The sequence below is a fragment of the Bipolaris zeicola genome, assembly GCF_000523435.1.
Source record: "Bipolaris zeicola 26-R-13 unplaced genomic scaffold scaffold_218, whole genome shotgun sequence".
In the NCBI taxonomy this organism is placed as follows: Eukaryota; Fungi; Ascomycota; class Dothideomycetes; order Pleosporales; family Pleosporaceae; genus Bipolaris; species Bipolaris zeicola.
The window spans coordinates 17,726-41,154 of NW_006912267.1; the positions used below are offsets into that span (position 1 = coordinate 17,726).

General features: G+C 51.6%; 10 protein-coding genes across 10 annotated transcripts; 4 read left to right on the forward strand and 6 right to left on the reverse strand.

Annotated features, from left to right (window-relative positions):
- Positions 1-492: 492 nt before the first annotated feature.
- Positions 493-1,490, reverse strand: COCCADRAFT_40301 (uncharacterized protein; the record flags this gene model as incomplete). Its single annotated transcript, XM_007718200.1, has 2 exons — positions 493-1,007; positions 1,070-1,490. 2 exons carry the CDS (start codon positions 1,488-1,490, stop codon positions 493-495), a joined length of 936 nt encoding a protein of 311 aa, XP_007716390.1.
- A 591-nt stretch (positions 1,491-2,081) lies between these two features.
- Positions 2,082-2,513, reverse strand: COCCADRAFT_106878 (uncharacterized protein; the record flags this gene model as incomplete). Its single annotated transcript, XM_007718201.1, has 1 exon — positions 2,082-2,513. A coding segment is annotated over one exon (432 nt), but the record flags the coding sequence as incomplete, so codon positions are not given.
- Positions 2,514-3,171: 658 nt separating this feature from the next.
- Positions 3,172-4,024, reverse strand: COCCADRAFT_106889 (uncharacterized protein; the record flags this gene model as incomplete). Its single annotated transcript, XM_007718202.1, has 2 exons — positions 3,172-3,479; positions 3,562-4,024. 2 exons carry the CDS (start codon positions 4,022-4,024, stop codon positions 3,172-3,174), a joined length of 771 nt encoding a protein of 256 aa, XP_007716392.1.
- A 574-nt stretch (positions 4,025-4,598) lies between these two features.
- Positions 4,599-8,456, forward strand: COCCADRAFT_40303 (uncharacterized protein; the record flags this gene model as incomplete). The annotated part of the gene is made up of 1 exon (XM_007718203.1): positions 4,599-8,456. The coding sequence occupies one exon, from the start codon at positions 4,599-4,601 to the stop codon at positions 8,454-8,456; it is 3,858 nt and encodes a 1,285-aa protein (XP_007716393.1).
- Positions 8,457-9,420: 964 nt separating this feature from the next.
- On the reverse strand, positions 9,421-10,211 carry COCCADRAFT_40304 (uncharacterized protein; the record flags this gene model as incomplete). Its single annotated transcript, XM_007718204.1, has 3 exons — positions 9,421-9,712; positions 9,769-9,973; positions 10,031-10,211. The coding sequence occupies 3 exons, from the start codon at positions 10,209-10,211 to the stop codon at positions 9,421-9,423; spliced, it is 678 nt and encodes a 225-aa protein (XP_007716394.1).
- A 355-nt stretch (positions 10,212-10,566) lies between these two features.
- COCCADRAFT_106901 (uncharacterized protein) lies at positions 10,567-10,982 on the forward strand (the record flags this gene model as incomplete). Its single annotated transcript, XM_007718205.1, has 2 exons — positions 10,567-10,655; positions 10,706-10,982. 2 exons carry the CDS (start codon positions 10,567-10,569, stop codon positions 10,980-10,982), a joined length of 366 nt encoding a protein of 121 aa, XP_007716395.1.
- A 523-nt stretch (positions 10,983-11,505) lies between these two features.
- On the reverse strand, positions 11,506-13,176 carry COCCADRAFT_106910 (uncharacterized protein; the record flags this gene model as incomplete). Its single annotated transcript, XM_007718206.1, has 4 exons — positions 11,506-11,550; positions 11,603-11,881; positions 11,937-13,025; positions 13,075-13,176. The coding sequence occupies 4 exons, from the start codon at positions 13,174-13,176 to the stop codon at positions 11,506-11,508; spliced, it is 1,515 nt and encodes a 504-aa protein (XP_007716396.1).
- Positions 13,177-15,523: 2,347 nt separating this feature from the next.
- Positions 15,524-16,369, forward strand: COCCADRAFT_8471 (uncharacterized protein; the record flags this gene model as incomplete). Its single annotated transcript, XM_007718191.1, has 3 exons — positions 15,524-15,776; positions 15,834-16,283; positions 16,344-16,369. The coding sequence occupies 3 exons, from the start codon at positions 15,524-15,526 to the stop codon at positions 16,367-16,369; spliced, it is 729 nt and encodes a 242-aa protein (XP_007716381.1).
- Positions 16,370-18,134: 1,765 nt separating this feature from the next.
- Positions 18,135-20,802, reverse strand: COCCADRAFT_40308 (uncharacterized protein; the record flags this gene model as incomplete). Its single annotated transcript, XM_007718207.1, has 4 exons — positions 18,135-19,356; positions 19,585-20,076; positions 20,127-20,558; positions 20,609-20,802. The coding sequence occupies 4 exons, from the start codon at positions 20,800-20,802 to the stop codon at positions 18,135-18,137; spliced, it is 2,340 nt and encodes a 779-aa protein (XP_007716397.1).
- Positions 20,803-22,370: 1,568 nt separating this feature from the next.
- On the forward strand, positions 22,371-23,396 carry COCCADRAFT_106862 (uncharacterized protein; the record flags this gene model as incomplete). The annotated part of the gene is made up of 6 exons (XM_007718208.1): positions 22,371-22,559; positions 22,610-22,850; positions 22,902-23,036; positions 23,083-23,200; positions 23,251-23,313; positions 23,366-23,396. The coding sequence occupies 6 exons, from the start codon at positions 22,371-22,373 to the stop codon at positions 23,394-23,396; spliced, it is 777 nt and encodes a 258-aa protein (XP_007716398.1).
- Positions 23,397-23,429: the final 33 nt, after the last annotated feature.

Genomic DNA, 23,429 nt, shown 5'->3' on the forward strand with positions numbered 1-23,429 from the left:
GCTGCTATGCGACTCCATCATGATGCTGACACGGAGTATACTATGCGAAATGTTCGCGTAATGGGAATGGGTGAAGTCGACGAGGCGGAGCATAACTAGCGCCTCGGCATGGAAGCATCGGATGTGAAAATCTCGGGCCTATTGCATGGCATGCCCTATCATTCGGAGTAACACATAACAATTACAATGTCAGACGTTTGAATTGAGCTGAAGAGTAATGTTCCTCTGGCTATATTGATTTCCGAGAAAACAACGTTTTCCATCTAGGGACAAGCCCAATATAGTCCACATACAAACACATACAGTACTAGTATATAAGTCACGAGGGATGGTTGATACTATAATGAAAGACAACACCTGAGTGCCACCACCAAACGACAAGCGCTCACCGGGCCCCCGGATCACGATCCGTTCCTACAAACACCACCTGAACAGCAGCAAAGCTACAAGTGTCAGCACAAAGCTTAGAAAACATGTTCGTAAAGGATCGACTTACGCAGCGGTAATGGCAAATGCTTCTGACTTCTTCGCCTCTGTAAACATCCTCAAACACACGCTCATCAGGATATTGGAGGCAGCAATGACCCAAAGCCTGCCCTTGAGCGATGGCACATTCAGCAGGACCAAAATTGAGGCAATGGGCAGTAGCGATGCCAGGATACACGTGATCCAAGACGTGATTTTCAGGACATCCGAGTCATAATACACTCTGCGACCCAGGTTGGGTGTGCCTTTTGTGAAACGGCCGAGTCCACAGGAAAACAGACGTACCGACTTCTCTACAATCCATTGCGAGAAACCATCAGCCCTTGGGCGAGGATGTACTCCAACTAAGTCTGGTGCATGGTGCTCGGGGTTGTCCCAAGCGCCCCAAGTGCCATGATCAGTACCCGCGAGCCAGCACGGCCCCATGGACTCGCTTCCCAGGAAGTGGTAGAGGTCGGTGAGGTCAAATTTCTGCGGTGCTGGGATCTGGGATAGGGATGAGACTTGTAGCAGTGCTTCATCTAGAATTGTAGTGTTTTAGTCATATTGCCCTTCGTCTGTATTGCTAGTGACATTAACTCACTGTATTGGTTCAATTTCTCACCAATCGTCCCGAGAAGTTCCAAATGCGGTTTCCCATCGCCATCTTGATGTTCGAGCATGCGCTCGTAGTCGGCTGCGTATCTATGAGATGGTCTTTTGCCTGATCCATCGTCTCGCTCTTTCTCTTCTTTCTCGATTTTCCGCAGACGTTTCTCCAGGATGCATAGCTCGGCATGAAGATACAGTATACGCCGAGAATTTAGAGCTGCGAATCTACGATAGATAGCTGTCTGTGGTTTCAAAGCGATGCGTTCGGCCAGCATAGGATAGCCTTTGGGGTACCCTTCCCACGAGCGCACAAACGCGGAAGCCTCCTCTTGTCTCTGACCAGGGGTATCTGTCGCTTTCTCAGGCACCGGGGCGCTTGGGGTTTCTACTTTCGAATTCGTGGGTTCAGCCATAAAGAAGAGAAGAAGAAGTGGTGATAGGGAGTGGTCCACAAGGGCGGCACATCTTCGTATTTGAACGGGATCCTTCAGTGCGCACGAGCGCAAGGCTGTGCATGTCTCGCAAAAGTCGTGCAACATGGTCGCGCACCTTGATAGGGTCAGTTCCAGCAGGCGTTACGCCTTGGTACGGGTATATGCATTCTTGTTACTATCTGCACGTTATTCCCGCCTTCACATGAGTCCAATCGAATTCTGAAAATACTCTGGTGGCGCAGAAGGAAAGGACGGCTAAGACACCATTGACAGATCCTATGAATTGTGTACTTTGTCGAACTTGTTGGCTAGAGTACATGCAAAGTACATGTTCAATTTCTATTTCGTAATAGAAAATAGTGTGAGTTTTGCGAGTATACTAGTATATTTGACGTTTTTGTAAGCAGTTCTATTGCAATACATAGGGAACATGGATTCAGTCTGGGTTACAGCAAGACACTTATACCAGTGTGAAAAGCATTCCTGGCACAAAGCTAGTCTACAAGTTCACCCTGCTGGTCACCTACTGGTGCCACAAGTAACTAACATGATTGATACTGCAAAATTTGCTCATATGATGAGGAAGTCATTTGACAAAAAGAATACAAGTCGGCCATAGGGCTTTCCAGCGCAGTCATGCGTGATGGATGAAGCAATCAACCTGAATGAAGCAAGCACACACAGGAAGTAGACATATAATCCGCCCGTGGGCATTTCCACTGGTAAGTTGTTCCGCTCGAGCACAAGACCTCTCAAATGGGGTGCTGCATGTCTTCTCCCAAAGAAGGACCACGCGAGCCTCACTCGGAACTTGCGGGATTCGCAGCGCGTAGAATACACAACAACGAAGTGGACGAAACCGCACGTGCACGAAGATACCGGGACGATGCACCGACGGGGTGGGTATGTGTTCCATGCCACCGTTACAACGATGGTAAGCGTTCCAACGGCGAGGGTTGTTCTCACTGTCAAGTGGCCGATGGATCTCATTGGGACGTTTTGGCATTTGACAAGAAGGACAAGGCGGAACTGGTCGTGTCAGCAAATTTTGCTTCTAATCCCGGCTGGTATCACTCTGTTTGTAAAAAGCACTACGATTCGGTCGGTGACAGGCAGGTGTGCTCCAATGCTCAATGTGGCGATGTCGGAGGAGAAGTGTGGTACACGTGCAGGAAGTAATCATAGCCTAAAACAGATGGAGATAGGCATTGCGCACGAGCCAAGATAGGCCAGGGAGGTTGAGGTCTACAGAGAAAACAGAATGCACTGTTGTGTGTACGTAGCCTCCTCGAAAGAGACATGGTTCTGTTGGCCTTGTTCCCTGTTCAAGCCTCAGCTTGTGTGATGTATGATGAGTGTTAAAGTCACCAATGGAAAATATGTCTGGAGCCTTGCCGTACTTTGGTGATTTAACGAGTTCGATGTATTAACCAGCTTACACAACGTCGAGGTGACTGTGAGATGCCATCGGTGTCTGGCAAGCACATGATGAGTATGCAACATGGTGATGCATTTCGACAACAAGCGCAATGTCACTTGCACCTGGGCGTTCCGGGGTTGGTGTTGCGATTTTTTAACAGGAACCAGACCGCAAGAGAGAGGGCTTGTTGAATAGGGCAATCAGCTCTGAACCAAAACTTGGTTGGAGGAACCGGACTCATCAGCGTTTGACGCATAGGTCGCTTCTGATTACCCATTTCTCGCCGTCGACGACTTGGCGCCCCTCGTGCAGCATACAATCTGGGCCATGGCGGTGCAAAAGGGCAAGGCCGACTTGGAGGTCCACTTGCAGCGGCTCGGGTGGAGGGCCTCTGGTCTTGGACTTGGACTTGGGTGGGTCTAGGTAAAAGACAGTTTCTCCACCGATGCATCCGGTTGCATGAGAGGTGAGGTAAAGCAGCAAGGTCCAAGTGGTTCGTGCCTGGACTGGTGGTGAGCCGGGAATGGTGACATTGTTTGAATCATCATCTGGGCGAGTCAGTGGCATGCAGTAACTGGCGTTGTGACTAGGTAGGGCTGGTTGGCAAGCGAGGAGACGGCAGCGACGTACAATGCTGGTCAAAGAACTGGCCTTTGGTGTAGCGGTAGATGCGGATGTTGGGATTGAGACCAACGACGTCGCCGCCCCACAGACTGTGCCGCTGCTTCTCATCCAAGCCCAACGCGCCCGTGACAAGATTCTTCAATGCCGTCTGACTCCACAACCGTTCAGCAAAGGCAGGGTCGTCAATCTGGAAGCGATCATTGACTCGCACTGCATCGCCCTTTTTGGGTTTTCCAGGAGTGGTAGTCAGTGGCAGTGAAGATAAAAAGGATACATAGGTCTTGCATAGCGCCGCTGGCCAGAAGTTGGGAATGGTAATGATTTGATTGGGGAGGACTTGTTGCAGCGCTAGGTCTGCTTCTGGTACAAGAGGAGTGAAGGCAGGCCAATTGGGCAGGGTGTGTGCGGGCTGGGGTGATGGGGCGGACTTGGTGGATGCGGCGGGCGGGGTTTTCTTTTTGGGAGCCATTGAGGTGCTTCGCCGTGTAGTGTCGTATCGTGTGGTGCAGCGATATGGGGTGTAGAGTAGTGTAGATTAGAGTAGAGTAGAGTAGTGTAGTGTAGTGTAGTGTAGTACGGTGGTGTGCAGCGCTTTGATGCGATTGATGATGATGGTGATGGTAATTGTGGGCGACTGGCTGGACGAGGCGGGCCCGACTAGTATGGAAGGAGCAATAGCCCTGCTATACTAAGAAAGTACGATGGTTCTGCGGCCATGGCACGTGCAGCAAGATTAGACCCGGCGCAAGCCTCTCTCTCCGACAACACAGCTTGTTTGCGACAGCTCGACTCCGGCCTTTTTGCCTGCTGTCTCTCTTGTATACGTGTTGCGCGATATCCGCCCACGGCCTGCTCGATCACGAGAAAAAACAAGCGCGCCGCTAAACCGCGTCCGTGTGCAGAGGGCGCCATCCACGACCCCCGGCCCAAAACCTCACCTCGCTCTCGCCCTCACCCACGACCAGCACCACCGCCCGATAGCCACCACGATAGCCACAACACCCAACCACCGCCCAACTCCCTCCGAACATGGCGGCAGCAGCATGGCCGTAGCCCCGTCTAGCGAGCAGCTCCACCATGTCGTCGCCCAAGATGACTCCCCCGCCCCCGGCCACCCATCCATCCACCACCAGCGCGCTCCCGAGATGGCTTCCACCACCACTACCACCACCGCCGATGCGCCGCCAGCCCTGCCAGCCCCCAGCGCAGAGGATGCGCCTGCCAACCCCGGCCCCATGGACACCATCGACAACATGAACACGGCCAATACCCCCAGCCATCCCCAAATCTCCCCTCTCGCCGACCCCATCAACCTCGCCCAGTCTGCCGATATGAATGGCGACATGAACGGCGGCATGGCTGCAACGACCGCCATAGCTGCTCCGCTGCCCATGGATGTCGGCGCCTCCGCCTCTGCCTTCCCTGCCATGGACCCCTTCATGCCCCCAACCACAAATGAGCGCCTCACGGCTTTTGCGCGCCTACGCTTCGATGACGGCTCCTACTACATGCACACCTACCAGATCACGCTCGGGCGCAACATCCACCTCGCTCACCGTGACATGAAGCGCCTCATCAAGGCCGAGGCGCTGCATGCCAAAGGCCATACCAAAGCCGCAGAGGAGTACCTCAACGGGAAAAAGGACCGCAAGAAGAAGAAGCGCGACCGTCGCGGTGCTCGCAGCGTCATCTCCGAAAAAGGTGGCATCGTCAACGTACCCATCGAGTCCATGCCAATGGAGTTTCAGCAGCGCCGCCAGAGCAATGCCTCCCACTCTCTCAGTTCAAACTCCCATCCAGCTGGCGAACCTGCTGAAGAGAACCCCGCCGAGCGCGCGCCTCAGAATATGCTCATGCAGACTTTTCCTGAGGTACCTGCCCAGTTTGACGGCCACGTACCCGAGGATCCCAACGATTGTCCCTTCGTGCCCATACATCCCCAGCAAATCATGGCCAAGACCGGCTCTCTGGGACCGAAGGGTATATCGCGCGAGCATGCCAAGATTTTCTTCGACTTTGATGCCGGCCACTTTTGCATACACGTCTTGGGCAACAACGGCCTGCATCATGAGGGCGACTTCTATCCAAAGGGCGAAACTGTTCCCCTGGATCACGGCGATCACCTGCTCATAGGCGCCGTCAACATCCATTTCTATCTACCCGACGTCGCGCTTACCGAGCAGCAGCGACATCGCCAAGAATCTGGCTCACGTCCTATGAGCTTTTCCTTTGAGAACGGCAATGGCCAGCTGGAAAGCGACGAACACATCAGTTCTGAGAGCGAAGACCAACAGAGTGTCAACCCGCGTCATGTCTATTACCACCACCCTGTGAGCGATAGTGACGATGACGATGGATTGGCCGACGAGGAAATGGACGATTACGAAGAGCCACTACCAAAGCCTCGCCAGAAGACTAATCTCAAACTCAAGATCAAGAACCTACCTCCAGCATCCACCTCAAAAGACAGCAAAAAGGCACACAAGAGGAAACCCCAGCACCGTGAACTCACTCCCGAAGAGCCCCCAGCAAAGAAGGTCAAGATCAAAGTCAAGGATTCAGGCAAGACGAAAGAATCTGCTCGTGAGTCTGTCAAGGAACTCAAAGCGCAGAAAGAGCGCAAGGAATCAAGGGAGCAGAAGGACACGAAGGACAAGGAGTCGATTCCGTCCAAGGAGACTAAAGAGCCAAAGGAACCCAAGGAGCCAAAGGAGCCAAAGGAGAAGGGCAAGGCGCCAGCCAAGACTCCTGCAAAGACAACTGTCAAGGACGAGGCACCTGCCGAAGAGTCTGTCAAGGACATCCCTGTGGTCACCAAGACTGAGCAGCCAAGTAAGCCTCCGCCAAACGACAGCCCGCCTTTGTTGCGCAAACCACACGAAGGCGAACTGGAAGCTGGTGACATAGATGGCCTCATCACAGAAGAAATGGCCATTCAGCACAACTTGCCCCGAAACCTTATCGGTCACGTGGTTGAAAAGCGCAAAGGTCCTGGCAGGCCGCCCAAAGATGGCATCATGTCGAAGCGTCAGCGATCGCAGCTCATCAAGCAGGCCAAGGACATTGAGAGAGCGAGGGCAGCTGGCATTGATCCTGCCGATATACCCATACCGACAATTAAGCCAAAGGCGCCCAAGCGTAAAGAGTCGAATGCGGGTGACGGAGAAGACGATGGTGTTGTGGAGTCTACTGAGCATGGTGATGGTACTTTGTCTGGTCTCCAGAAACAAGCCAAGCCAATGAGACCACCACGGACCCCTTCCCCAGAGATGCGTATCGAAGATTACACAGAAGAGCAGCTACAACGTCCTACTGCCAACTATGTGGTTCTTATTCACGAAGCCATCTCATCCTCCCCTACTGGTCAGATGAATCTGCAGTCCATCTACACCTACATTGAGCGCAAGTATCCTTGGTACAAATTCAAGACGACTACGAGCGGCTGGCAATCTAGCGTGCGTCACAACCTAGGCCAGCACGATGCTTTCATGAAGGGCGACAAAGAAGGCAAAGGATACCTCTGGCGAATCAATCCCGAAGTCTCGATCGAGAAGGAGCGTAGGAAGAGACAGGCTAGTCCTCCACTCAATCATGCACCACGACCACAATACTATCAGCCGCCTCCCAATGGGTACCAGCCCTATCCCCAGCCTGGATATCCATATCATCCCGGCATGCCCCATGCTATGCCGCAAGCCCCGCCAAGACTACCCCCGAGCCTTGCGCAGCCTCGTCTTCCTCCTAGTATGGCTCGCGGTGAAGGTAATGCTGCTGCTTCCAACGGGCCACAAAATGCTCCCCACCCTTCACCCTATGCATCCCCTTGGGCTGGTGGCAACACAGCCGCCAGCCCACCAGCTGCAAACCCTCCACGGCCCTACCCGCCACCCAATGCGCAGACACCAGCCGCCAACTCAGCAGCTGGGTCAAGCGGGCAGTATGGTGTCCTATTCCCCACGGCCGCACCACAGCAATCACCATATAGTGGGCCCTCGGCACCAAGCCCTTATGGTGGACCATACGCTACCACTGGCGCCAGTCCATATGGTCCTGCACCACCTCGTCCGTATGCACCGTACCCCGCAACCGGTCAACAAGCCAATGCGCCTACCGCATCACCCGCTCAACGTAATGCCTCACCTTACGGTCCACCGCCGAACCAAGGTCCCGCGCATCAGGGTTCATCAAACGAAGGCTCAGCCCCACATCCCTCCGGTCGGTACCCCATTGGTGTACATCCAGACCTCATTCGCCAGCTCGAAGCGTATCGTCTCGTGTACTTGGAGAAGAGGCCAGGGCCTGACGAGCAAAAGAAGGTAGACAATGCTATCCGGGCGTGCGTAGACAGGACCGTGCCCGAAGCATCATTGACAGAACCTGAAAGAAAGTTGCTCGAGTCCATTTGCGGTGTGGAGAGTATCAACAAGCATGTCAAAAGAAATGTTGCTGTCAAACCGGAGAACACGCCAGTCACTGTACCAGCTACTGCCGCTGGCACCGCAGCAGCAATCGCAGCAGATGCCGCAGCCAATACGTTGACTCAACACCAGCAGCAGCAACAGCAACAAAAACCAGCTGAACAGGCTCCTTCGGGAACCAAGTCAGCGTCGCCAGCACTTCCGCGTGAAAACAGCGAGCCTCAAAAGTTTACGCCAAATATGACTGGCGCATCGCCAGCACCGCCTGCCTCGGCGCCACCCTCGACTGCAACCCCAGCACCTCCCGCAGTTCCTTCACACCGACCAAGCGTCGAGCCAATCACTCCTGTTCCCGGTTCACCAGCAGTCCCGAACGGCACCCCGTTGCGGCATCCATTGGCTGAGTCGACTGCAGATAGCACGGCCCGACCAGAAGAGAGCACCAAGGCCGAGCCGAGCGAAGAGGCTGCAAAGCCGGAGTAGGAGTTTTGTTTTCTTGTAATGTTTTAGCTATTGAGCGATGGCATGTATATTCTTTTCTCCTTCATCCTTTGGCCGACTGAACTCTACTCTTTTGCGCAATCGCGCCGTGTTTGGTTGACCCTTTGAAAAGTTGGAAAAAGAGATCACTATGCTTTTTTTGAACCTATCGGACTACTTCTTATCGGCGTTTAGCACGTGAGGAAGCGAAACTACTGTACTCGATACCCATCAAACAGCGTAGCTTTGTTGGAAGGGGGTCAAACAGGAGTTTTCTCTTTGGTGATGGGGCGTAGATGGGTGTTTTCTGGCTTACCTCCATGGTAAAGCTTTCAAAAGTGAAATTTGGAATGGAGAAGAGAAAAAAAAATAGGAGCACCATGTGCTATTATGGCTACTACTGCATGTATGAATGATCAAAAAAGCCTGTCTTTTACACTTACTCCTTTCACTACCGTCTGCGTGTGTACATGTGCAAATTGGCTATTTACCTGTTTTTAGGTCCTCCTTTGTTCCAGAAACTCACCTTCTTGTGAAGCATCCCTTTTCTGGGAATTTGTCGAATCGGTGAGTACCGCGCCACTTGTTTCCGGCAAAAGAAGAGTTGAGTGGTAATTGGCTACCAGACAAAAAAAAGGGGGGTCAGATGAGCCAAGGGGACAAGTCGCCAAAGAAAAAAGAGCGCACTGAGATTCGTTGGAGATTGCAAGGTATTAATATTCTCCATTTCCCTGCCATTCTTCATTACGTGCAGCCTCCAAACACAAACGTCTGGGTGCATTCGATACGAAGATCCAAAGAAACAACTAAATGCCCCAAGTGACACAAAAGGAAAATGGCGAGGAATCAAGGTTAGAGAAGAAAAAAAAGTTGAAGCCTATAACCTGGGCTTCTGACCATATCGCCATACGCCTAAAGACCATCACCGCCCACGGGCAATGTCCATGTCTGGTGGACCATGTCTGCTTTACATGGCCATCTCCGCTTGCAGTTTCCGCAGCTCCTCTTCCTCGTCGTCTTCCTCGACTCGCTGTGGTGCCTTGGGATTCGTGCTGGGAGCCTGTGGCAACTTTTGGCTCGAGGGCGCGTCGTGAATGGGGACACTGCCAGTATTGAGCATTTGCTCGTCCAACTTCTCTTGTTGTAGTTCTGCCAGTTCCTCATCTAGCTCGTCTTCGTCGATACCATTGTTTGCAATGCTCGAGGTAATTGCTTCGCTTATCTCTTCGCCAATAGCGTGTTGTTCGCGCAAGCCTTCCCTAGACATGCAATTAGTGACTGTTGTTGAGAATGAGCGATTTTGGGTATGACGTACATGACGTCGTCGACCTTGTCAATAGTTAGGCCAGCATGTATCTGCTTCATGGCGGCACCAGCATTCTTCATGGCATCCAGCGTCTCCTTGTTGATATTCGCCGACTCGATGGAGTAAATCTGCTGCTCAAGAGTCATGATCTGGGAGCTTGTCTGCTCGAGCGAATGCTCAAACTGCTTCTTTCGCCGTAATGCGGATTTGGCAGCTGTGGTGACTGTCAGCGACGTTATCTGGGGGAGCAACGGGGCCGGAATGCACGTACCTTGCTTGTTGGTAGAGACGTACTTTCGCGCCAAGGCATCCTGCTCGTCCATTTGGTTTTGGAGATGCTTCTCTCTCTTGTTCAGCATCTCGAGCTGGCCGCGAAGCTGAAGGATTGCCTTCTTGGGGGCCTCCTTCTTCGCCTGGCCGCCGCCAAACCAGCCCAGACCCCAGCCGCTCATGATTTCGTAGCTCTAGATGTCTCGATCAGCTCTGGACTTATCGCACGCTGCGCTCGTGGGCTCAGATAGGCGCTTCGGGTGCCTATCGAAGAGTGGGATGGCGGGGCTGCGGGGCGATGCGCGGCTTGGACGTACTGTGTGGAATATGAAGAAAGTATCGGGGGAGTCGTTGAGAGAAGAAGATTCGTGCGTGTTTGTTGTGTTGGTGGTGCGGTGGTGAAGTGTTTGAGGGCTGCCTGGCTGGTCATGAATCGGGCCTGGATGCACGAGGGTATGATGTCGCTCGCACTAACCTTGGCACGTGCACAACAGACCCCGGCCTTAGTTTCCACCGCCTTCTGTGCTTTCAACCACCATGTCTTCTGCTCCGCCTGCCTCGAGCCTTGTGCTGCTCAGCGACCTCCCAAAATGCGCGCGGGGGACAAAAGTCCGCTTCCTGGGCTGGTACATTGCGCCCGTGAGACTAACACACGCAGCAGCTGACACTGATGCAGTATCGATGAGTACACTGTGAAGACGGCAACCTTACGCCTCAAACACAACTATCCCGTCCTTGCCGACCCTGTTATTGCCTACCTAGATATTGAACATGTGCTGGAACGCGCCAAAAATACCGACGTGGATGTTGGCACCTGGCTCAACGTCATCGGCTATGTGCAGCAGACAAAGCGCAAGGCAGTCTCGGTTCAGGCCGTCCTTATCTGGAATGCTGGCAATGTTGACTTGGAAGCCTACCAAAGCGCTATCCAGGCTCGCAAGACTGCTTCGTGAGATTCACTATGGCCATGATTTTTCTCCTGCAATGGTGCTACATCAACGTTGGTGCAGGTGTTGATGCGGGATGCCGATCATCGAGTCCGCCAGAAGCAAGCGCGACATATACGCTATCGCATTGTAGACGCACGCGTAAATATGGCGTGCTTGACCGAGACAAGTCCAAAATTAGCATCGATTTGGATGATCAATCCATGCGTGCTGGCCTCAAGCCAAACATGGTCATCTCGACGACTACGACTGTCTCAATCATCATGTGCTGGCAGTAAAGAATCACGTGATTGAAACTGCAATCTGATTCTGCGCACTTTGTACCATGATTCTTAACTTTTCTTTGGAGCAAATACCTGAAAGAATAAGTGATAGAAAGACAAAATTGCGGTCATGGAAGAAGACGCCATAACTACCACCTCACGACAAGCTGAGTTTGCAATATCCAATTACTATATTCTTGCCTAGTCTCATCTCCACACCCGTGCGCTTGAACTGAACGTTGAGCGAAGTATCACAACTTCATAGTTCACTTGTTCACGTGGCTCAGTACAACTTCCAGCGGTTTCTTTTCCTACTCAGCCTTTAGCAATCACTTCATCAAGAATCCAAAACGACACACTTACCCAAAGAATATAGGTACTTTGCTCGCCCCAGTCAAATACATCTTTTGGATCCTTCAGTGCCAAGTTAAAACTCCACAACAGCCTTGAAAGTATGAGCCGCAACTCCTGATAGGCAACTTTCATGCCTATGCACATATGTCTGCCCACCTGGAAGGGCTGAAATACTGTCATGTCGTCGTTTTTGTTGAGAGTGAGAAAACGCTCTGGAATAAATGAGTTGGGGTTGGAAAAATTGTACGACTGGCGAAATGCGGAGAATTGGTTGAAAACGACATAGGTCTAGAACACATTGTGTCAGCTGTGAAACATTTGACATGAACAAAATGCATCTTACTCCGCCGGGAACCCAGCGATCACACACCAGGTCTCCACCTTCTGGCACGACTCGGGGTAATCCGATGACAACGGGTGGGCCGAGACGCATGCCTTCGTGTATTACCGCGTTGAGAAACGGCAGGTCGCTTGTTGTTGCGACAGTAATATCACTCTCGTTTTGAAACTGTTCTCGAATCTCACGTGTCAAACGATGGAGAACACCTCGGTGTTGAACCAGCATTCTCGTGATGGCGGTCAATGCACTGGCCGTCGTTTCGCTTCCAGCAAAAGCTATCACCAACAGGTTCATGCCCCATTCCTGGTCGGTAAAGTGGTCTTTCTGATCAGTGTACTTTTTCGTTGGTGTTACCCAGTCCGGCCGCTCTATATTTTGTGCTATCCGTTTTTTGGCCTGTGCAAAACTCATCTGGCGATGGTCTACACTCCGCTGCAGAATCCGTTTTGGGATTATGTATCGCAAGATCTTGTCAACAGGGGGGTAAAGATTGACTGCTGCGATCATAGAAAGTCCCCTGCCAAAATCCTGTGCAATCTCAACCCACGGATGGGCCTTCCCGTTGTCAACACAGCCAAAGGACTCGCCATAAGAAAAATCCCCAGCCAGATCAAAAGTGAGAAAATTGAACCAGTCGGTGAGATCTACAGTGTTACGTTTCTTCAGTTGTGCCATGAAGCCGTCAACATGCTGCTCTATAACGGAAGCCTGACTCTTGAGACTCTTTTCTGAGAAAGCGTTGGCAAAAGCACGTCGATACCGTGCGTGAGTATCTTCATGCCAATCCATAATTGTAGTTGGCTCCTCGGGCGACATCTTCTTGAAGAAGGTTCGCGTCTTTTCAAAGGGCTGATGTCCGGACCTGTTGACATAGATGTCTCTGAAGGCCCGACCATCGGCGTAAGACAGCTCGTTTGGTGCTATGCGTACGATGGGCCCATACTTGGCATGAAACTCATTGTAACGCCTGTGGATCTGCCCGCGTTGGGTGGAGACAACGTACGGGAAGCGGAAACAGCGCCATAGTAGTGGCCCGGGGTAACCTCGGAGAGGATGCAGAAACACGTTATAGAAGGCGTATGCGAATATAGGCTTGATCGAAACATGAGCTTCGGCAGGGTGTTGATGGAAACGTTCTTACCACGGTGATAAGCCATATACCTGCAACTATTGGATGCAAGCTAGTCAATGGCACCAGCAGTCGCCAAAAACCTGAAGTTTCGTGGTCATCTGCACTTGCCATGATGATACCTTGGCTGGCTCCTCGTTCTGGTCTGGTTGATTGTGCCTTGGTGTTGGAGTAAGTACAGTACTGCACAGCTGTCAAGCCAGGTGAAAGAGTGGTGGCGAGAAATTGCCCCACTTTTAACGATTCCCTGTCTGGAGTTCAAAAGTCATGGTTTCCTTGGGATTGCCATCCACATTCTCGCCGTATCTTGCTCGCTCCTACACATATTCGAAATAAAAGGGTTAGGTATCACGACGCCATGTAAGAGGTGTGAGAAATTCGAAACTTAACAGCCGCGATAAGCGATCCAAGGAGATGGTACAACTGCCCATGGTCGCCTGAATTGGATACGGCTTTAATATTCACCGTACCGACTTCGGCTGGTCCGAGAAACAGAAGCACGCGATAGATTACAGGCGGAACGGGGTGCATCTGCTGTCACGACAGATGTCACAGTCTTAGATGTCACTATACAGCTTATATGGAAACTACCCGTCAAGCTGTTTGAGAAGCACGCCAAAATGCGGATCAAAACAAAACGGACCGTTACCAAGAGCGATGCCAACAATATCAAGGCTGCCTCCTGCAGGCGTTCGTTAGGCTGGGGGAGCGTCGCGGAGTAGTGTGGGATCGCTGAAACAGTTCGCTTCGTGTTCTGACACAGTTCACCAAGCGAACTCCATGGATTTACAAACAGTCGTTCGAGTACGCTGATCCTTCGCACGGTTTTTGCCTTGCGCGTCCTGACGAAACGTCGGGATGATTTTGTTCATCGTCTCCCCGACGTCGTCCCATGATGTACCGCGGGCGCACCCGCTAGCTTGCTGTGCTCCACAGGTGCAAGCTGACTGCGCAGCGCAGCGAAAAAGAAAGCAGGCTAATATCACTCCTTTGGCCGCCATGCAGCACACTAACACGCCAACATTGCCCCTCTCGTATCGCATACCTACCAGGAATGACTCCCATCGGTTGTCAGACGACAGGAGCGCATTTTGCGGCTTGTGAATATTCGGATCTTGAAGTCCGGAGCACGACTTTGCCCAGCAGACTTCCGCTTATACAGCTTCCCTATAGAGGTTTCACCAAGCATGTTTGCCGGTATCCATGACTAGGCAAGGCGAACCCCCTGCTCGTACTGATATAGAAAACTGGGCCAGAAACAAAAAAACCTGGAGTCAGCGGGAGAGAATATGCTCAACCTCTTACACAGCGAGCGTCAGGCTAGACGCGCCTAACCGAAGCTGTGCAAAAAGAATGTGTTTTGATAGAGTCGTCATCGATGAGACACCAACGCGACCCATGCCGTAATCCTCAGGCAACGAGGCAGCTATCTTCCCACGTTGCAACGGTCTGACATGGAGCTTATGACTGCCGTATCTTCCGTTGGCCTCTGATATAGACCCAATTAATTAGCCCACATTACGGCTTGAAGCGGGGCTTTCGATAGAGCGTGCATACCGCTATCGGGTCATTTGCTGCCATTGTTGGGCCACATTAGGTCTTTTTATCGGCCAGATGTATGCAAGGCGCCTGCAGCGCACGGACAGCAGGTGAAAGCCAAAGTGCCCGGACCTCCAGCCAGCCTCCCGTTCGGGCACACCAGCGCGAACCCAACCTCCAAGCTGTGGAATTACCGAATCTGTGCCGGCGTTTGGCCTTTGTGTGGAAGGTCCGACACTGAAACTGTAAATTCCTTTGAGAACTATCGAAAGAGTGAGACAGCCATGCCACCTCCCTACGCTGAATCCTCGCCATGTTGTTGGTTTCTGCCTTGGCTATGGAGCTGCTGTCTAAGAGGCCAACATCTGTCCGCGCCCACATGCGCAAAATAGAGGCTCAGCACCAAAAGAGACAGCGCCACGGGAACGCGGCTCAGCAGAAATACAGATGCCCATCGTAGCGCTCTCCACATTCCTGGATTGGGGCTTGAGTTTGCACATATCAGCGCTTATACGAGGTACAAGCCTTTTACCCAGCTTGCCAGGAGCGGCAAAGTGTTATGCACAAGAACGGCCACCCTGACGCGCTAGAGCCACGTCCAGGTCTCACCAGCCTTTGGTGTGCATGTCGCTTCAAGGATTGATATTAAAGATCTGGCCAGGATGGTGGTCTGTGTTGACGTACATACACATGGCAGCGCATGCACACCCATGTAGGCCGCCTGGCGAACGGCCCAGGACAAAGTTCAGTGTAGAAGGTATAAGTGTATCCAACCGCCAGCGCCAGAAAGTCGTGATACAACAAGTACTTCTCCAAACACCTCGACATTGGCAAAGAATAAGGGACAGGCTCCTTTGGTTCTACTCAGACATTGCATTATCAACAACTCTCCCAACATCAACTTGTGCGAACATTCGTCAATATGCTCTTCTCCACAATCACAGCAGCATTCTTCTATGCCACTTCTGCTTATGCAGCTGCTCTTCCCCCAGCTCCTGGAAAGCCACACAATTACACTCCCGCGAAGAACCTCGATAATCTTGCCAAACTCTTCCCTCAAAGTGACCTTACAAGCCCGGATGGTATGGCACTCAAGTATGTTGTACTTGGAATCGGTACACAAAACTATACCTGTGCAAACGCAAGCGCAGTTCCTGGTACTACTGGCGCTGTTGGTAAGTCTTTTTTTTTCAATTGCATACAGAAGCAGTCCTAATGTTTGCCTTCACCAGCTACCTTGTACGATATCGGAACGAAACTCAACAACGACCGAGATGCCAAGTGGAAGATTGCAACCATCTCCCCCCTTGCCCTCTCCATGGCCGAATGGGCCCCCCAACTAGTCGACATGAGTCTTCAGGCTCAAGGCTTTCAAAACGTTGCTGGACACCACTTCTTTGCCGATGTTGCCGGAACAAACACCCCAACATTCGCCTTTGACCAGCTCAGTGCCCCATACCCTCTGTGCCAGGTCGCGAAATTCGGCGCCGTCGATGCACCGAAGACTGCATGCACAGGAAAGAACGGTCTTCCTGCTGTTCAGTGGCTCTACCTGCAGCACAAGGCGGGTATCGCCCAAGGAGGCATCACCACTGTCTATCGTGTGGAGACTGCTGGTGGCAACAAGCCTGCAACATGCCAGGGCATGCCACCTACATGGGAAGTCAAGTACGCTGCACAATGTAAGTCCATACAGAATAACACATGTCTGCACATTGCATTCGGCCACTAACGCCTGTCAGACTGGGTCTATGGTCCAAAGCAGTAAGCGCTGGGCTTACGACGCTCGTTTCGACAATGTTACGACAACACCAAACTTTCTGTGCTCCCCATGACCTTTTGTCTATGCATAGGGTGGTCGCGCGCGGCTACAACTATCTTTCCAAGGACTGGGATCATGGGGTCAAGTGTGCAACCTTTTTCTTCGTCACTGTATCTTTTTTTCTTCTTCATATTTCTTGTTTTTAATCACGATACCCCTTCTGTTCTAGTATGCATGGATTTTACCAATGTTTTAGTCTTGCAAGGAAGGCACTATCTAAGGCAATACGGCGTTTATAGAAACTATGCATTGTTTGGTTTACATAAACAACTCATTCAGTGCTCTAACTCTTACAATCTTGGTTTTCGACTACTGACATCGTGACCTTGGAATATTCTTCTTCACATGTCTGCGTGGATCTCTCGTATCCTTTTCGTCAGTCTCCACCCATAGTCAACGTGTCAATGCGTTACACAAGGACCCTTAGCTGAACCCACATCAACCATACTACTGGCCTCGTTCTGGCCACTCTGACAAAATGGCACGAGACCACTCTCCTACCCTGCATTCGCCCAACACCCTCTTTCTCAACTCCACACATTACGCCGAAGTCGCCTTATCTCGCCGCGTCGTTCTCCACACAGCCGCCGCGGCACAAACAACACCCGTGCCGTACGTAATTCCCTTTGCACTGGTCCACCGCGCCGTACTACACCTACGTACAGCCTCACGTTGCGGCACAGCGTAGATCAGGCTGCTTACGCCGTGGCACAACCCAAGCGTACGGCGTCTTCGTCTCTTTTGCGCTATTTCCTACTAGTTACACTCTTTTTTTTTTCTCGTTCTCGCATGCAAAATACGTAGTAGTAGAAGTTATGTAATCCAACATCCCAACATCCAACACGCCCCCTCCAGCCCGTCAAGTGACATTGTGCCACGAGATTCTTAGTAGTCCCACCTGCCCTCCCTCCCTCTCATAGGCACCTAGCCTTATTCAGTCCCAACTCCTACGCGCCCACATCCTCCAAAGCACAAGAAAAAAAAAGAGCATTGCGTGACCTTTCCTTCCCCAGCCCTAATCCTCTCTTCGCTAGTCTCCATCGCCCTTACCACACAACACCCTCGTACACATACCCCGCACACCCTTACCCCCCTCCCCCCCAAACATACGACGGAAGAGAAAATAAAAAACCGTAAGAAGGGTGATTGGTACCGAGGACGGAAGGGGTGGGTGTGGGCGTACTACATTGGTGGCTGTAGCGGCGGGTATTTAGCTTGGCGCTAAGACGGCTGTCCATGGCCGTGGTACAAAAGTGGGTAAAGGGCAAGTAGTGCCCGCATGGGGGCATTTGGCGGTTAGAAGGGGAGGGGTCCGGGGTTTGGGTTCTTTGGAAGGGCGTAGGAGTGGGTAGGGAGGGAAGTATGGTACGCTACTGTAGTATTCTTTTTTTTGCTTTTTTAGACCGTATTGGAGTTTTGCGGGAGGAGGGAGGTTGGGGCTGCAAGGGCGATAAGAAGGAATTATAGCTGCAAGGGGAGTTCCAGGGGTTTGGGGGTACGTATGGAGTGCTATGAAGAAGGGGGGCTGGGGAGATGAGGGTGTGATCTAGGGTACGTACGTCAAGTGGTAGTCACGGGTGTCACGCTGGAAGATCAGAGTGGATTTGCTGTGTATACGCATTGTATCACGGGTCTCTTCGTATCTATCTGTCTATTTCTCTGACAATGCGAGAACGAATTGCATATCCAAGAGCACCAAGCATCCTCTTCCTTAGAGATTACCAGAAACCGACTTCACCGGCCGATGCACATTGGCAATACTCTCTCGGCTCCGCTCCACTCCTTTCGTCCACACCGGGTACATTTCCTTGTACCAATTCGAGATGCCCGCCCGATCGCCATTGGCAATCTGCTCCGCGAGCGAGAGCGCATCGAGAATGGCTGCGTTGGCGCCGTTGCCCCCGACAATCGGTTCCGCATGAACAGCTTCACCTATGAAGCACACCCCAGTGTCTTCGGATAGCCTCTGGATGTCTGAGAGCGGGGGAAGTAGGGTTCGCATGAGCCAATGAAGGATCCTGTCACTGCGCATCTTCTGCGCATCGAAAACTTCTGAGAAAGGGGGCTGGAGACCATTGAGAGTCTGGGCTTCTTCGAACAGTTGCTCGGGAATCTTTTTGGCGTCTTCCTTGGATCGGTTCGGCTGGTGGAGTGGATCTGAGTCACTGCGTACTCCGCGTGAGTATATCCAGCTGATACTGACTTCCTCAGCTTTCTTCTCGTTGACGCTAATGTTGAGCACGACGTCATCATGTTTCGCTTCAATGACATTTGCTTCCCTCATGGCAGGCGCGTACAGTTTGTCGAATGTCTCGCGATCGAGTTTCTTCTTCCCATTGAAGACGGTATATGGCAGGACACTAGGCTGTGCAGATGGCAACAAGAGCCTCCGAATACTCGAATGCACGCCATCCGCTGCGATAACGATGTTTGCTGCATTTGTCTCCCCATTCTGAAACTGCAGCTTAGTACCTTTCGAAGCAGGTTCTATGCTCTCGAATGAATGTTCCCACCGGATATCGAGTCCCTCACGCAACAACTGCTCAAGCTTGTTTTTGTTGGCGCGGAAAGAAGAATGAATGTCGTACAAGCCGTCATGACTTGGAAGCTCTACACTTGAGCCAATCTTCCCATAGCCATCATTGTCTGCGTCGACAGCTACCCGTCTCTTGAACGCATCCTCATCAATGTCGAGAAGTTTGAGAAGTGGTTTGTAAGCTGTCGCATGCAAAGTGATGCCATAGTTGAATCTAGGCTTCAAAGCTGCTTTTTCGTATAAGATCGCTGGAATACCACGTCGTAGGAGACTGCGGCCCAGCGTCAAGCCTGCAATGCCTGCACCGATGATGGAAATAGAAGTCGTCATTGCATTGTGTTTTTTTCCAAAAATGTATTGTGACATTGAAATCGATAGAGGTTGTACAGCCGATGGTCTGGACTCGATGGCAGATCGTGATCGAGCCAATCAGCGTGCCGCGGAGCACAGATGCTCCAACTTTGGTACACAAAGGTAAACACGACGTCGATAAGCATGCATTGCAAGCTTCCCACAACTGTTTCTCCTTTCAGGTATTAACAATAATCCATTATATCAAGTATATACACTCTTGTCTCTCATTGAGCATTATAGGTAGATGTAGCAGAATGGGTCTGCATCCAACGTGTCCAGGAGCTCCTCAATCATCTTGGGCTCTATGTTCAGCCAGTTCATCTGGACAATGTCCTTGAGGGTGGTCTTTGCACTGTTAGGTTGGAATGTAGCGACATTGCCCGCGATGGTGTTGGCTTGGTCAAGGTGTAGAGCTTGCCAGATCCACCACACACGGTCCACCATGGCGTGGTGCAGATAGAAAACAGGGTCGTTGGGACTGCTGTAAAAGTCTCCACCGTCTCCACCCATGGTGTAGTGTCCAGAGGCGTGTAGGCCCAAGAAACCATCACCGAAGCGACCTTGAAGTTCATCCTGGAAAGTACCAATGTTCTTTGATGCAGCACCGATTGTGACGTTGAGCAGATTCTCGTTGGTGAGCCAGGTCTTCGCTGCATACGACGTGATGTCTCGCTTTGCGCAGCGAGGGTTGAAGTCGAGTGGCTGTGCGACCTTGGGTTCTCCGGCCATGGCTGGGCTCACAGGACCGAGGTTGATTTGGACACTGACACGATCAGTCAGGAGAACTTTCAATGTGTGCACTGGAGTACTAACTTTTGGAATGGCCCGCTCTTGATGCAACCTCCACCGTTGCCTGAAGGGAGGAAAATGGTTCCGCCGCCAGCTACACTTCCGTTGTGCGCGACAAAGGAGCCATCGCCACCCAAACTTGTATCGGATCCGTCAAAAACAGGAGACTTTGTAACGTCATCCTGGTAACTGAACCAGTTCCAGTAAGGCTGATAGCCAGTGTAGCCACACTCTTGCCTCAAAGTCTTCTCATAGGCAAAAGTGAAATACCTATGCCAGGTCAAGAAGTTTCCAGTACCGTGGATGGATCGCGTCTGGTTGATGTGCTGTCCGACAAAGTCATCAAATCGCGTTTTGGCGCCTGGAACCAATGCTGGGTCGGACTTGGAAGGCAGGGACTGTAAGCACTTTACAGCGCTGATGTATTCTCTGCGCTCTTTCTTGCTCAGATGGTCCCTTGGGGGCTATTAGTTTGATTGACAAGACACAAGAACACATCAACTTACCAATTCCTCCTGACGGGTGCATTGAAGACAGAGCAGCTCGATCTCCTCTCAAGGCTACCGTTGGTCTCCGCCTCCTTCAATGCCGCAATCGCTTGATTCTGTAGATCTTGGATAACATCACGGCGTTGAAGGGCAGCAGACTCGACTACGCTGGCCAAGGCCAGGACAGCGGTAGGGAAACCAAGGAAACGCATCTTGTACGGGAGCGTGAAACAAGAGAGTTGGCTGCTGAAAAAGAAAACTTCAGTGTAGAACTGCGTACAGCGCGTCTAATATGGGCTTTATAGGGCGTAGGCTGACTTGCATGTGCATGCACCGACATGGATCGGCCATCTGTATCCGCACCCAAGGCCGTACATGAGCGATTGGTGTTGGCTTTGTGTCTAGAAATAGCTGGTGATGAGCCCGATTCATGTCCTAGACGCAGCCCATGTGAAGCCCATACCCACCTAAGAGGATGTGCATGACTCGTGTTATACCGAGGTCTTGGGCTGTGGGTCGAAGTAGGGCACTTGAATATCACTATTGTAGTGTAGATTATAGAAGTGCGAAGTAGATTATATGATGGTGAGGCGATTGTTAAGGCGTCCGTTGCTCATTGCTTTTTGCCATCGACAATATGCAGAGACGTCCATCGCAATTCAAGAATTCATTTGTTCGAACAGCCCATATGCAGGATATCTTGGTCCATGTGGGTTCGCAGGATTGCCAAGCATCTGTCAAGCCGCCTTCGATATACCCGCGCAGATGGAACGCATGAGGGGCCAAAAGTTGATTCGCATTCGCGAAGCGGAGAACGGGTAAGATTAACCATGGAACTGCGCCCTGCGCCATGCCAAACCTACATTGCAACCAAGTCCTTCTCTTTGCCTCAAGTGGCGTTTTGCAAAAGGCTGAGCGCAGGAAAAGTTGAAGCGAGCCATACTGGTTCGGTACGCCGGGTTGGTGGAAGATTGCCAGGGGAAGTGCAAACCGTGCCGCGAAGGAAGGGCGGGACGACGGGGGGCGACGGGGCCCAGGACGATTACTTTGGTTGTGGTTGGTGAGTCTGCAGGGACCGCAGCTAATTAATTAAACACGTTCGCAACTACGTCTCAAAGTAGTCCAACACCCGCCGGGTGATCCTACAATACACAGCCATCGTATTGCTGCATTCTCCGTCCACACACACACACACCAACTACGCCACGCTCATCAACTTTTACATATCAGAGCTAAAAGTCGGGCTTGTGCTACTATCAGCAAAACTCCCTTCTGGTTCCTCAGCTTTCCACAACTGTCTCCTTCAATTTTCTACAAAGACTCAGGATATCCAAGAGCCTGGAACTTCTCCGCAAAGAAAATAAAGAAGACCTTGGCGAATCCGGGAGGATTGCAGTTTTGACAATTTACACGACTTGGTGTTCACGAGCACGCCCAATAGTAGCAGCTCTGTTGTGGCCATGGCAGCAATCCGCTTGGATGGCCAAGATGCCTAGAAGGACAAACATGGACGAGTTCCACATCGCGCAACCATGTCCGATAGCACATATACCTAATGTAGCAGCTGCTGTGATGCATGGTGGGAAGAACTGTCTGATCCCAAGGTAATGCAAGAGCGTCATGAGCGCGCTGTGAAACGCTTGGTTTGGAACCGAGTTCCTGTCTGCCAGCGCCAGAGAAAGAGGGTACTATCGTATCTTGACTCTTTTAATGTTCGATATTCCTATCTTTTGTTGTTCAGTTTTTGCGCCCCACTGGTTTGCGCTCGTCTGCGACGATCATGTCTTCGACTTCTGTGGGCCCTCCTGTGGACCCCAAATGGGCGGCCGAAAACAACCTTCCTCGCCTTCTCGCATTGACGGGCGTTTTCCATATCGCCGCATTGATTAGTGTCGGCCTCCGAATATTTGTCCGTGTGGGCTTACTGCGGTCGTTGGGGAAGGACGACATTGCCATTGTGCTCGCTGCTGTATGTACTCGGGCTTCACTCTGTTGTTGAGCATTCCTAACAGATGGCAGCTTGCAGCTCTGGGTGGATGGATTTGCTTCATTCTTCAGGGAAACCATGGCTTTGGACGACATGCTAAGACGGTTTCCAAGGAAGATATGCAGGAGTTCAGTCACATCGGCTTCTTTGGCAGTATTATTTCCGCCATTGGTGCCCTTGGGTTGTTGAAGATTTCCATCGCTCTCTTCCTGTTGAGACTGAAAAACAACAACATGTGGAAGTGGTATTCGCGCTGTCTGTGGGCACTGATAGGTAAGACCAGCGGTCGAGAACCTGAGTCATGGCTCTAACATCCTCGAACAGCTTTGGTAACAATCTACACGATCGGCGCATGGCTCACCTTCTTCCTGTATTGCAAGCCCATGGAAGCAATGTGGACCAGGCAAGGTGTCTGCTACAGCCAAAAGATGTTTGTCGCATTCGCACTAACGAATACTGGTGAGTGCATAACAAACAGTGTGAAGCCTCCACTAACATACGATAGCTTTGAACATCTTTACTGATGTCTGCTTTGCAACTCTGCCGATTCCCATCATCTGGAGTTTACAAATGTCTCGGACTACACGTATCAATTTGATCGGTGTTCTCAGCCTCGGATACATGTAAGTAGTATGAAGGACTCAAAACCCTCCCATTACTAACAATCCAAAAGTGCCGTTGCCTTGGGAATAGTAAAAGCCAACTACCAAGTCAAACCAGACACAGACAGGACATTGTGAGTTCCCCTTCCAACCCACCTTCTCCAACTTTACTAACCCTTCTCATAGCAACCAGCACCTAAACGTCTACGGCTTGTAAGTCCCCCCCCCTTCCCCCTTCCAACAAACCCCC